The 12163-nt window shown below is 44.7% G+C and overlaps 1 protein-coding gene across 1 annotated transcript in view; it reads left to right on the top strand.

Moving 5' to 3' along the window:
* LOC144688434 (Na(+)/dicarboxylate cotransporter 3-like) overlaps positions 1–12163 on the top strand; it is a 64689-nt gene that overhangs the window by 16084 nt on the left and 36442 nt on the right. The window contains exons 4-7 of the mRNA XM_078554958.1: positions 1049–1115; positions 2944–3126; positions 8192–8317; positions 11757–11846. Of these exons, the coding sequence (XP_078411084.1) occupies positions 1049–1115; positions 2944–3126; positions 8192–8317; positions 11757–11846 (466 nt within the window). The remainder of the gene's footprint in view (positions 1–1048; positions 1116–2943; positions 3127–8191; positions 8318–11756; positions 11847–12163) is intronic.

The following is a 12163-nucleotide window of genomic DNA, read 5'->3' as shown; positions in this document are numbered from 1 at the left end:
AAGTTATGTGATGACTATCACTTTAAGATCAGTTCAACCGAGCAGGGGTCACGTGATTTGTTCAACCAATGTGTGGCTAGCGTGGGGGAATAAATTCTAGGGCGGGGTTTCCTAGGGACAGAAGATGGCTGTTTGAAGGGCTGACTGGGTACAAGCAACCATGGAAGCTCTCATTTTGTTTGACTAAGAAGCCTCCCAGAGCGTGTTCCTACAAGTTGCATGTTAATTTTGTCAAGATGCAGGAAAAGTCTGACAGAATATATTACTTAAAAGCAAGACTGTTGAGGACCTATCACTGATCAGGACATTTAAAACAGATACTAGGAAGAACTTCTTCACTCAAAGAGTAGGGAAATGTTTTTAATAATCTACCAGTCAAGGTAGTAGACACAAAAATTGAGATTTTCCAATCAACCTTATTTTAATGGGCTACTATCATCCATGATAATAACACCAATAAGAACATTTGAGTTTAGGTATTGAATGATAGGGTGGGACAGTTAGGATATTTTTGAAGTTTATTCTTTCATGGGATGTGGGCACCACTGGCAAGGCCAGTGCCGCCGACCTGCTCTTGCCTTTGATGTCCTTCTTTCTGAGGGAGTACTGAGAGAGTGCTGAACCGTTGGAGATGCCATTCTCCAGCTGGTATGTTAAACCATTGTCCCATATGCCGTTTTAGCTGGAGGTAGAAGATCTCACACAACTACTAATCTAACAAGAACAGAGGGGTGCTCCCGATGCCCTTGTTAACATTTACCCCTCAAACCACAATGAAAACAAATGATCGAGGCATTCATTGCATTGCAGTCTATGGGATCTTTGCTGTGCACAAGTTAGCTGCCGTGCTTTCTACATATCAAAAACAGCGGTGACGCTTCATAAGGACTGAATTGGGGTAAAGCACTTTGGGACGTCTTGTGAAAGATGTTATATAAATGATAGTCTCTCTTTCTTTTTTAAGTTGTATATGTCATCTAAAGAGGCAGTGAGAGTACGAACTTTAAAACAAGGAAATAAATAATGATGAGGATTCTTTTCTTCTCAGAGGAACCACAAGACAAAGAATCAGCTGCCGAGGAGATTAATGATAATCAAGAAACAGAGGGTGAAAGGTAGGAATTAAGGAGCACTTTAAGGAGTGCTTAAAAAAAGGGAGCAAAATTCCTTTGATCACAGTGTGTTGTGACATTGTATATTTATGAAGATTTCCTTTTGCTACTGGCTAATGCCATGCTAAGCTGGGTAAGGCAAATCCAAAACAATACCTTGTGAGACCACATGGCAGCGAGACAAGAGGTTAGCGTCGTGAAGAACAAGCTTAAGACAAATGTCGTCAAGATGGCAATCAACAGCTGGGACAGGTTTTCAGAAAGTTTGGTGAAGGATACCAGACTCATTTGTGAAAAGACCAACTGCTGCAGCAAAGAAAATTTAGAATTATTCAGAAAGAATAAAATCAATGGGCTGCGTGAGTAAGAGTAAGCATCCAGCGGAAACCGTCAAACCTGTATCGCACCATTCATCGGCCCTGCCGTTTTTCACCATTGCGTCTCTTTGCAGCTTTTTGTTTCAGAGTTTGAAGGTTGATCATTGTTGTTGTATTTTCTGTAGAATTTATATTTAAGGGGTGAGAAAGGAAAATTGTTTCACAAGGTTGTAATATGCCCTCTCCGATGCGTGGTGTGACAGTGTAACTTACTAGGCCACGTGCGCTGGGAACTGAGCCTCTATCCTGACTTTAACTCCTGCTGCTACATGGGGACAGTTGCGCATGCCCACTCAGCACCCACTCCATCCACCAGCTTATGCGGTTCCTCCACTAGTTGTGCCCCGTTGTGAACCTCCGCTCACCTCCTCCCTGCTGGACCCTTTCCACCCCGCTCGCCACCTCCCTCCCAGCCCCCTCGCCGTCCCCCACTTGCCACGTTCTTCCCAGCCCCACCGGGTGCCAAGCGGGGTGCCGAGGCTGCCAGGAGAGGGATGGCGAGTGGGGTGGGTGAGGAGTCAGGCGAGCGGGATGCCTAACGAGGGGAGCTGGAGGGAGCAAGGCGGTGTGTGTTCCTTTCGGTCTTTGATAGACTTGCACCATGTTTGATGCAGGCATCTTGCCTGAGACATCACTGTCAGTGATCTGCATCCGCCATCCAATTGAGGATGTCAGGCCCAATCAGAGGCAGCACCACTAGCCTTGGCTGTGGCACCACTGATCCTGTGGCTCTGTTGAGGGAGGGAGGAACTAGAAGAGGCCTCGTGGAACACCCCACCACCTGACCCCCGACTTGCCCCCAGTTTGCCACCTTCAGACACCTGCCGGGCTTCAGCCTTAGCGAGGCTTCCCCAGCAGCATGCCCACAAATAGCCACTTAATTATTCAAATTGGCTATCCAGCTGGGTGGCCTTTGCCCATTTGACTCCGCCTCTGGTGAGATTGGCTGGGGGTGGGAGCGTGTCAGCCCGTCAGCCTTACACTGTCCTTAAACTTTCCTCCCAATTCCGCTTTCAAGCCAGTCTCCGGGGATGGGAAGATTCCGCCCAATGTAGGTGTCATACCGTTAGTGTCTCGCTGTCAAATTTGGTTTGATAATGCTCCGGTGAAGTGCTTTAGGACATTTTGCTACATTAAAGGCGCTATATAAATGCAATTTCCTGTTGTTGATAGTGGAGTATTATAAACTGAGTACCTTATGCTAGGGCTGGTAGCCATAATAATGTCAGCCCTATGCTAGGGTGAAATATAAAACTGGGAATGTTCATTTTTTTTAAGCAGCTTACACTGTTGGTTGGGCTATAAAGCTTAGTGTTATGACCAAGAGTCTTCTTATACAGAGATGAAGTATATCATTTAGGCAGTATTAGGTCTGAGGACCTGTCGCCAACTCCACAGAAGCCCTTGACTTCTGCAGGAAAAGGTAACGATATTTACTCTTTTTTTTACCCCAGGAAGAACGAGGTACAGGAACCTGAACCTGAAGGTCCAGCTCAGACAACTGAATGTGACGTGGTGCATGACAAGGACTTCGCCAAGGGTTTGCTTATTTCCGTCCCATATTCTGCCACTATCGGAGGGATAGCCACCTTAACAGGGACACCACCAAACATTATCCTTAAAGGTCAGGTGAAAAGGTAACAATACATTTCTAATGCTTGGGTTCAAAATAAGAGTCTTCAAATCGTTCAGAGTTTAAAATGGCGTAGGCGCAAAAACAGAGGCCCAGGCTCCCGGGACCAGGAATATCCCACATTTGAAGCCTGGTTTGTGTGGAGTGAACTACGTTCGGTTGAAGTGAACAGAAGGAGGGGGAAGAAATGAGCTAAGATTCCAATTCCGGATCGCTGTCCGGTGAAGCCTGTGTGCAAAGAGGCGGATTGAGGCCAGGATAGGGTTTTACTCTGATGTCCGAATTTTTTTTAATTCGCTCACGGGATGTGGGCTTCGCTGGCTGGGCCAGCATTTATTGCCCATCCCTAGTTGCCCTTGAGAAGGTGGTGGTGAGCTGCCTTCTTGAACCGCTGCAGCCCATGTGGTGCAGGTACACCCACAGTGCTATTAGGGAGGGAGTTCCAGGATGATCTGAGCCTTCCAGATGGTGGACATGCTTTGGGGAGTCAGGAGGTGGGATACTCGTTGCAGGATTCCTAGCCTCTGACCTGCTCTTATAGCCACAGTATTTATATGGCTAGACCAGTTCAGTTTCTGATCAATGGTAACCCCCAGGATTTTGATAGTGGGGGATTCAGTGATGGTAATGCCATTGAACATCAAGGGGTGATAGTTAGATTCTCTCTTGTTAGAGATGGTCATTGCCTGGCACTTGTGTGGCACGAATGTTACTTGCCACTTGTCAGCCCAAGCCTGGATATTGTCCAGGTTTGCTGCAATTGAACATGGATTGCATCAGCAAATGGTGCTGAACATTGAGCGATCATCAATGAACATCCCCACTTCTGACCTTATGAGGGAAGGAAGATCATTGATGAAGCAGCTGAAGATGGTTGGGCTGAGGACACGACCCTGAGGAACTCCTGCAGTGATATCCTGGAGCTGAGATGACTGACCTCCAACAACCACAACCATCTTCCTTTGTACTAGATATGACTCCAACCAGTGGAGAGTTTTTCCCCTGATTCCCATTGACTCCAGTTTTGCTAGGGTTCCTTGATGGTCAAATGCTACCTAGATAGGAGAACATAAGAACTAGGAGCAGGAGTAGGCAATTCAACCCCTCGAGCCTGCCCCACCATTCAATACGATCATGGCTGATCTCATTTCGGCCTCAACTCCAATTTCCCGCCCTCTCCCCATAACCTTTCAACCTGTTACTAATTAAAAATCTGTCTATCTCCTCCTTAAATTTATTCAGCGTCCCGGCATCCACTGCACTCTGAGGTAGTGAATTCCACAGATTCATGACCCTTTGAGAAAAGTAATTCCTCCTCATCTCTGATTTAAATCTACCACCCCTTAGCCTAAAACTATGGCCCCTCATTCTAGGATGTCCCACAAGGAGAAACATCCGCTCCACGTCTACTTTGTCTGTCCCCTTTGGCATCTTATATACCTCAATTAGATCTCCTCTCATCCTTCTAAACTTTAGTGAGTATAGGCCTAAACTGCTCAATCTCTCCTCATAAGACAAGCCCCGCATCTCTGGAATCAATCTAGTGAACCTCCTCTGAACCGCCTCCAGTGCAACTACATCCTTCCTCAAATAAGGGGACCAAAACTGTGCACAGTACTCCAGGTGCAGTCTCACCAATGCCTTGTACAATTGCAACAACACTTCCCTATTTTTATACTCTATTCCTTTAGCAATAAATGCCAAAATTCCATTTGCCTTCCTTATTACCTGCTGTACCTGCATTCTAGTTTTCAGTGATTCATGCAGAAGGACACCCAGATCCCTCTGCACTGAAGCATTCTGAAGTTTCTCTCCATTTAAATAATAAGTCACCTTTCTATTCTTCCGGCCAAAATGGATAACCTCACACTTATCTATGCTAAGCTCCATCTGCCAAATTTTGGCCCATTCACCTAACCTTCCATATCCATTTGTAATTTTTTTCTTTTTTCATTGCAATTTACTTTTCCACCTATTTTGGTGTCACCTGCAAATTTAGCTATAGTACCTTCCATCCCTGAATCCAAGTCATTAATATAGATTGTAAATAGTTGGGGCCCAAGAACCAAACCCTGTGGCACCCCACTAGTTACAGCTTGCCATCCAGAAAAAGACCCATTTGTCCCGACTCTCTGCTTTCTGCTGGTTAGCCAATCCTCTATCCAAGCTAATATGTTATCCCTAACTCCATGTGATCTTATCTTGTGTATTAATCTTTTGTGCGGCACCTTATCAAAGACCTTCTGGAAGTCCAGATATACTACATCTGCAGGATCCCCATTATCTACTTTGCTTGTCACATCTTCAAAGAATTCAAATTAGTCAAACATGATTTACTCTTCATAAAACCATGCTGACTCTGATGAATTGCATTTTGACTTTCCAAATGCCCCATTACTACTTCCTTAATAATGGATTCCAACAATTTCCCAACGACAGATGTTAAACTAACTGGTCTATAGTTTCCTACTTTCTGCCTCCACCCCCACCCCCCCCCCCCCCCCCTTTTTTTTTGAATATTAACATTTTTCCAATCCACTGGAACATTTCTAGAATCCAGGAAATTTTGGAATATTGTAGCCAATGCATCCACTATCTCCGCTGCCACTTCCTTTAAGACCCTGGGATGTAGGCCATCACGCCCTGGAGACTTGTCACCCTTTAATCCCAATAGTTTGCTCAGTACTTTTTCTCTAGTGATGGCGATTGTTCTAAGCTCCTCCTTCTCTGTCACTCTCACCTCGTCTCAGGGGTTCAGCTCTTTTGTCCATGTTTGAACCAAGGCTGTAATGAGGTCAGGAGCTGATTGGCTCTGGTGGAACCCAAACTGGGTGTCAGTGAGCAGGTTATTGCTAAGCAAATGCCGCTTGATAGCACTGTTGATGACCCCTCCCATTACTTTACTGATGATAGAGAGTAGATTGACGAGGCGGTAATTGGCTGGGTTGGATTTGTCCTGCTTTTTGTGTACAGGACATACTGGCCAATCTTCCACATTGCCAGGCAGATGCCTGTGTTGTAGCTGAGGCAGCTTGCCTAGGGGCGCGGCAAGATCTGGAGCACAAGCCTTCAGTACTATTGCCGAAATATTGTCAGGGCCCAAAGCCTTTTCAGTATCCAGTGCCTTCAGCCATTTCTTGATATCATGTGGCATGAATCGAATTGGCAGGAGACTGGCGTCTGTGATGCTGGGGACCTCTGGAGAAGGCCGAGATGGATCAACCACTCAGCACTTCTGGCTGAAGATTGTACCAAATGCTTCAGCCTTATCTTTTGCAGTGACGTGCTGGGCTCCCCCATCATTGAGGATGGGGATATTTGTGGAGCCTCCTCCTCCAGTGAGTTGTTTAATTGTCCACCACCATTCACAACTGGATGTGGCAGGACTGCAGAGCTTAGACTTGATCCTTTGGCTGTGGGATCACTTAGCTCTATCTATCACTTGCTGCTTATGCTGTTTGGCACGCAAGTAGTCCTGTTTTATAGCTTCACCAGGTTGACACCTCATTTTTAGGTGTGCCTGGTGCTGCTCCTGACATGCCCTCCTGCACTCTTCATTGAACCAGGGCTGATCCCCTGGCTTGATGGTAATGGTAGAGTGGGGGATGTGCTGGGCCATGAAGTTACAGATTGTGGTTGAGTACAATTCAGCTGCTGCTGATGGCCCACAGCACCTCATGGTTGCCCTGTCTTAAGTTGCTAGATCTGTTCGAAATCTATCCCATTTAGCACGGTGGTAGTGTCACACAACACGACTAATAATTGCATAACTGGCCAACATGTCATGTCCACAGCCTTATAGTTAGGCCATTCAGGAGTGAAATCAGGAAGCACTTTTTCACACAAAAATGGGTAGCAAAAATGCAGAATTCTCACCTCTCTCCACCTCAAACAGCCTGTGGACGGTGAAACAATTTGAGCTTTCCAGATTCTGATAGATTTTTATGAGGTAAAGGGTTATAAATCAAAGGTGGAGAAATCGAGTTGAGGTACAGATCAGCCTTGATCTAATTGAATGGTGGAACAGGCTTGAGATATTGAATGACCCACTGTTGTTTTTAATATAAGAATGGCTAGCTGTGGAGTAGCTGGCATTAATTAAAGAGCCTGCCTTTAGAGAATGAGATAAGAGAAGCGGTTAAATTGACAGAGTGGAAGAGAAACTCACTGAAGTATGCTGTATTACCTGACAGTAAAATAATTTAAGGTAAATGTCCAGCTACCTTATCCAACTCCTATTCAGAGGAGACAAAAGCAAAACGCTACAGATGCTGGAAATCCAAAATAAAAGCAGAAAATGCGGGAAATGCTCTGTGGGCCAGACAGCATCTGTGAAGAGAGTAACAGAACTAATGTTTCAGGTTGATGAGCTCTTGGGTGAAGAGATGAGATGAAACAGAGCTAATGTTTCAGGTTGATGAACTCTTGGGACCTGAGGACATTAACTCTGTTTCTCCTTCCACCGATACTGCCTGACCTGCTGAATGATTCCAGCATTTTCTGCTTTTATTTCCTATTCAGAGGAGCCTGATCGTCCGACATCCATAAAGCCAATGGAAATAGCGATTGAGGGAGATGTAAAGCAGGCTGGTAACTCGTTATTGCATGTTGCAAACAAGCGCTCGACGTTAGGATCGAACACAATGGCCGGGATTATCCGGCCCTAACCAGAAGCCCATTGACCTGCGGCGGGAACAGGAAGATCCCGGCAGCAGGCAGGTGTGGATAATCCCACCGAATGTTTTTTCCTGTCCTTCAATTTTTTTTTAAGTTTACAATTCTAGCGTGACGACCTTCGAGGTATGAGATTAGGTAGCCTCCCTAGCCTGAGTTTACACAATGGGCTGGGGTGGCGGTGGGGGGGTGGTAAGATGGGCAAAGAGAGGTAGTGGCACTAGGAAAATGCAAGAAAATGGATTTCCAGGATCACATCCTTATTTCTGCATGTGAGGAGTCTAAAATGAGTGGTCAGCAATTAAATGGTCTGCTCCTGTGCTGTAAATGCTATGTAATTAATCCTGAATAATTCTATCTTGTTGACGTATTTACAATTTGAGTTCTTTCGTCAGCACTTTCCCTGATTCGGACGATTTGAATTTTGGCTCCTGGTTCCTGTTTGCCTTCCCTATCTTTTTGGTATTCCTGGTACTTGCATGGCTCTGGATTTCCATCCTGTACGGAGGACTCAACCTAAGGTACAAGGTGGGATAGTGCACGCAGAACATCAATGTAGTAAACAACAAGTTTTACTTTTGCTATGTCTAATGAAATCGTGAATACATTCGGCAAGAACACATTTACAATTTTGCTTGAGGTGGCAATCATAGGGAATTTTTCTGCTCTGTTTATATTGCTATCCTGTCCAAGTAGAGGAAATGTTCCCCTCTCCCAAAAGACTAAATTCTCCTTTCCACAAGGTTCTGGTATTTAATTATGCTGCTTTCTGTCTTTGCCTCCAGATATTACCTGCCAACACTTAAATGTACATGTACACATTTGTGTATTTAAGGCAGTACAACATGAAAATCTGTAATGTTGGAATCATTAATTTCAAGTTATCAACTGTATAAGTCCTAGATAGAGCTCATGACAACAACAACAACAAAACTTAACATTTATATGGCATCTTTAACTGAGACTCTCCATTACGGTTGTCTTCATGGCCTCTGTCAATATTGCCGTGGAGTTGACAGTAGACCATTTCTGCACTTTCTCTCTGCTTTTCGAGTCTTCATGGAAGCTAGGTTGGAGATGGAGTCAGTTTGCAATGGCAGAGGGGTCCAATGCATTTTTTTTTGGGAAGGGGATGATGGTGCTAATTTTGAATGGAAGAGAGGGACAGTATCTGAGGAGAGGGAATAGGGTTCCGGATGGGAAACTGGGTGGTTAGTAGTAGCTTAGGAATGGGAAGTGGACAAAATGAGCTCATAGAGGACAATGGGTGATAGCAGGTTCAAGGCTAGGGCAGTGGGTGGGATGGAGGGGTAGGGGGGCACCCGAGGGCAGAATCCAGTTGAATGGGAAAGGGGGAAGAACAGTAAAGGCAGTTGAACGAATGATCTCAATCATGATAGAGCTACACAAGTTTCTCATGGTAATGCTCTGGGGACCTGGGTACAAATCCCACCACAGCAGATGGTGAAATTTGTATTCAATAAAAATCTGGAATTAAAAGTCTGATGATGACCACAAAACCATTGCCGATTGCCGTAAAAACCCATCTGGTTCACTAACGTCCTTTAGGGAAGGAAATCTGCTGACCTTACCTCGTCTGGCTTACATGTGACTCCAGACCCACAGCAACGTGGTTGTCTCTTAAATACCCTCTGAACACGGGCAATTAGGGATGGGTAGTAAATTCTGGCCTAGCCAGCGACCCCCACATCCCATGAATGAATACAAAAAAATCTCCAGGATGATCCTGCAGCACTAAACAGCTTTGGCAGAGGAAGGTGAGGCTTGATAGTGATTGATATGGTCCAGTCAGATCTGGTCATGAATGGCTAAACCAGTTGTACACCAGGTAAGCTGAAATTCCTGTACTGATTAAGCTTTATAATGTTAAATAAAAAGATAATAAAACATTTTTTTGAATGAGGGAAGCAGTTGTTGAGGGGCACCTAGCATTAGAAAATAAAGAAAGAACTTACATTTCTATAGCACCTTTAACAACTTTAGGACATCCCAAAGTGCACTGAGGTACAGCTGTTGAGATACTTTCGAAGTATAGTCATGTTGTAATGTAGGAAATACAGAAGCCAATTTGCGCACAGCAACCTCCCACAAACAGCAATGCAATAATGTCCAAATAATTTTTTTTGGCATTGTTGAAGCGATAAACATTGCCCATGACGGCAAGGATAACTCCCCTATTTTTCTTCAAAATAACGCCATGAGATCTTTCTCATTCACCTGAGAAGGAAGGCAGAGCCTCAATTTAATATTCCATCTGACAGTGCAGCACTGCTCCCTCAGTATAAGATTGGAGGGTTAGCCTGGATTTTTTGTGCTTAAGTCCTGGAGTGGGCTTGAACCCACAACCCTGTGATTCAGAGGTGAAAGTGCTAACAATCAAGCCACAGCTGACACCTTTTATCTGTGCCCCTTTTCTCTAATTTTGCCTCTCTTATGATGGTGAATCTACTGGTCTCCTCTGAGCACCTTTCCATAGACACATGGCTAAGGTTAGAAGTTCAGAATCATGGTGGGAGTTGGTGGGGAGCAGTGGTGAGGGTGTGGGAGTTAAATGCCCCACCACTCCTTGGCATGTTGGTACAACTAGCTCATTGCACAACCTCAAACTCAAAATAAAATAACACAAAATAAAAATATGTAAACAACTCATGTGTGCATCCAAAACCAAAGCGTTCAGAGTCCCAGACACTCAGAGAACCTTTTAATAAAATGGAAACACACGTTAGGCCTTTCATCACCTGAAAAACAAAGCAAAACGTACTAGCTGATGTTTCAGAACCTAGAGGTCTAATGAAAGGCACTCTTTCTTCATGCTGCGGCTTGTAGCTACTCCTGCCAGGAGATCTGCTGTCATGGTCTGTCACACTCGTCTGTCTTGCACCACCCTCACACACCCACTGTAGCTCGTTTGCGACCACAAACGAAGGAAATCTGCCATCCTTACCTGGTCTGACCTACATGTGACTCCAGACCCACAGCAATGTGGTTGACTCTTAACTGCCCTCTGAAATCACCTAGCAAGTCACTCAGTTCAAGGGCAATTAGGGATTGGCAATAAATACTGACCATGCCAGCGATGCCCACATCCCAAGAAAGATTTTTTTTAAAAACCTAATTCCATTTTCCATCTGTTGGCATAGGTTATGGCACTTCAGATGCATGAGTAGGTAGATAATTAGCTATTGTCCACAAGGGATCATGGTCATCTCTCTCTATTAGAGAGGAACAATTGATTATACAGCTTGAGGGACCCCCACCCTGCATTGAGCATGGGGTAGGCAAGGAGGCAGGCCCCATGTCTACCTCAGCTGGGACAGGAATTGAACTCAAGCTGTTGGTGTTATTCTGCGCCATGTGCTATCCAACTAAGATAACTGGCCCCCCTTTTAAATACATATCCACATCTTTTTCAAATGTGATGTGAGTTTTTACCTCAACCGCCTTTCAGGCAGTGAGTTCCAGATTCCCACCACTCTCAGGGTGAAAATTGTTCTCGTCAATTCCTACCATTTTTTTTTCAAATCTATGCCCCCTTTCTATTAACCTCTCTGCTAAGGGAAGTAGATTCTTCCTATTGACTCTACCTAGGCAGCTCATAATTTTATACATGGTAATTAAATCACCCCTCAGCCTCCTCTGCTTCAAAGAAAACATCCACAGGCTATCCAATCTTTCTTCATAGCTAAAATTCTCCAGTCTGGGCAACACCCTCATTATTCTCCCCTGCACCCTTTTGGGTGTGAGCACATCCTCCCTGTCATGTGAGTGACCAGAACTGTACGTAGTACTCTATCTGCAGTCTAACTAGCGTTTTATACAGTTCTGGCATAACATTTTCTCTTGTGCATTTCCAAAATGTTATATTTTAATTTCGGTTTTCTTAAATGGCCAACCACTTTTTGTTTGTAATCTCAATTTCAATGTTTTTTTATTCCTTAGATCATTGAAGAAGAGAAGAAAAAATAAGGAGGCAGAGGCTAGATTGAAGGCTGCAATCCATTCAGAATATACACAGCTGGGTCCTATGACGTGCGTATTTACTGCAGTGAATGTGCTTCAGCATTGGCTGTAGTAGTATGTGGCAATAAAGCAAAGACAGTAAAGCCAGCTGGCAACTGTTATATTTGGCAGTCCTTTTAGATCTAGGACTGCATAACTTGGGGGACTGCACCTCAAATACTGTGTGCAGTTTAGGAAGGATGTAAATGTGTTGGAGGTAGTTCAGAGGTGGTTTCTAGATTGATACCTGGAATGAGTGGGTTGTCTTTTGAGGAAAGGTTGGACAGACTGGGCCTGTTCACTTTGGCAGGAAGAATGAGTCAACCACATTGTTGTGGGTCTGGAGT

This window comes from Cetorhinus maximus, chromosome 13 (genome assembly GCF_964194155.1).
Source record: "Cetorhinus maximus chromosome 13, sCetMax3.hap1.1, whole genome shotgun sequence".
In the NCBI taxonomy this organism is placed as follows: Eukaryota; Metazoa; Chordata; class Chondrichthyes; order Lamniformes; family Cetorhinidae; genus Cetorhinus; species Cetorhinus maximus.
This window is presented reverse-complemented; position numbering and strand designations above follow the sequence as displayed.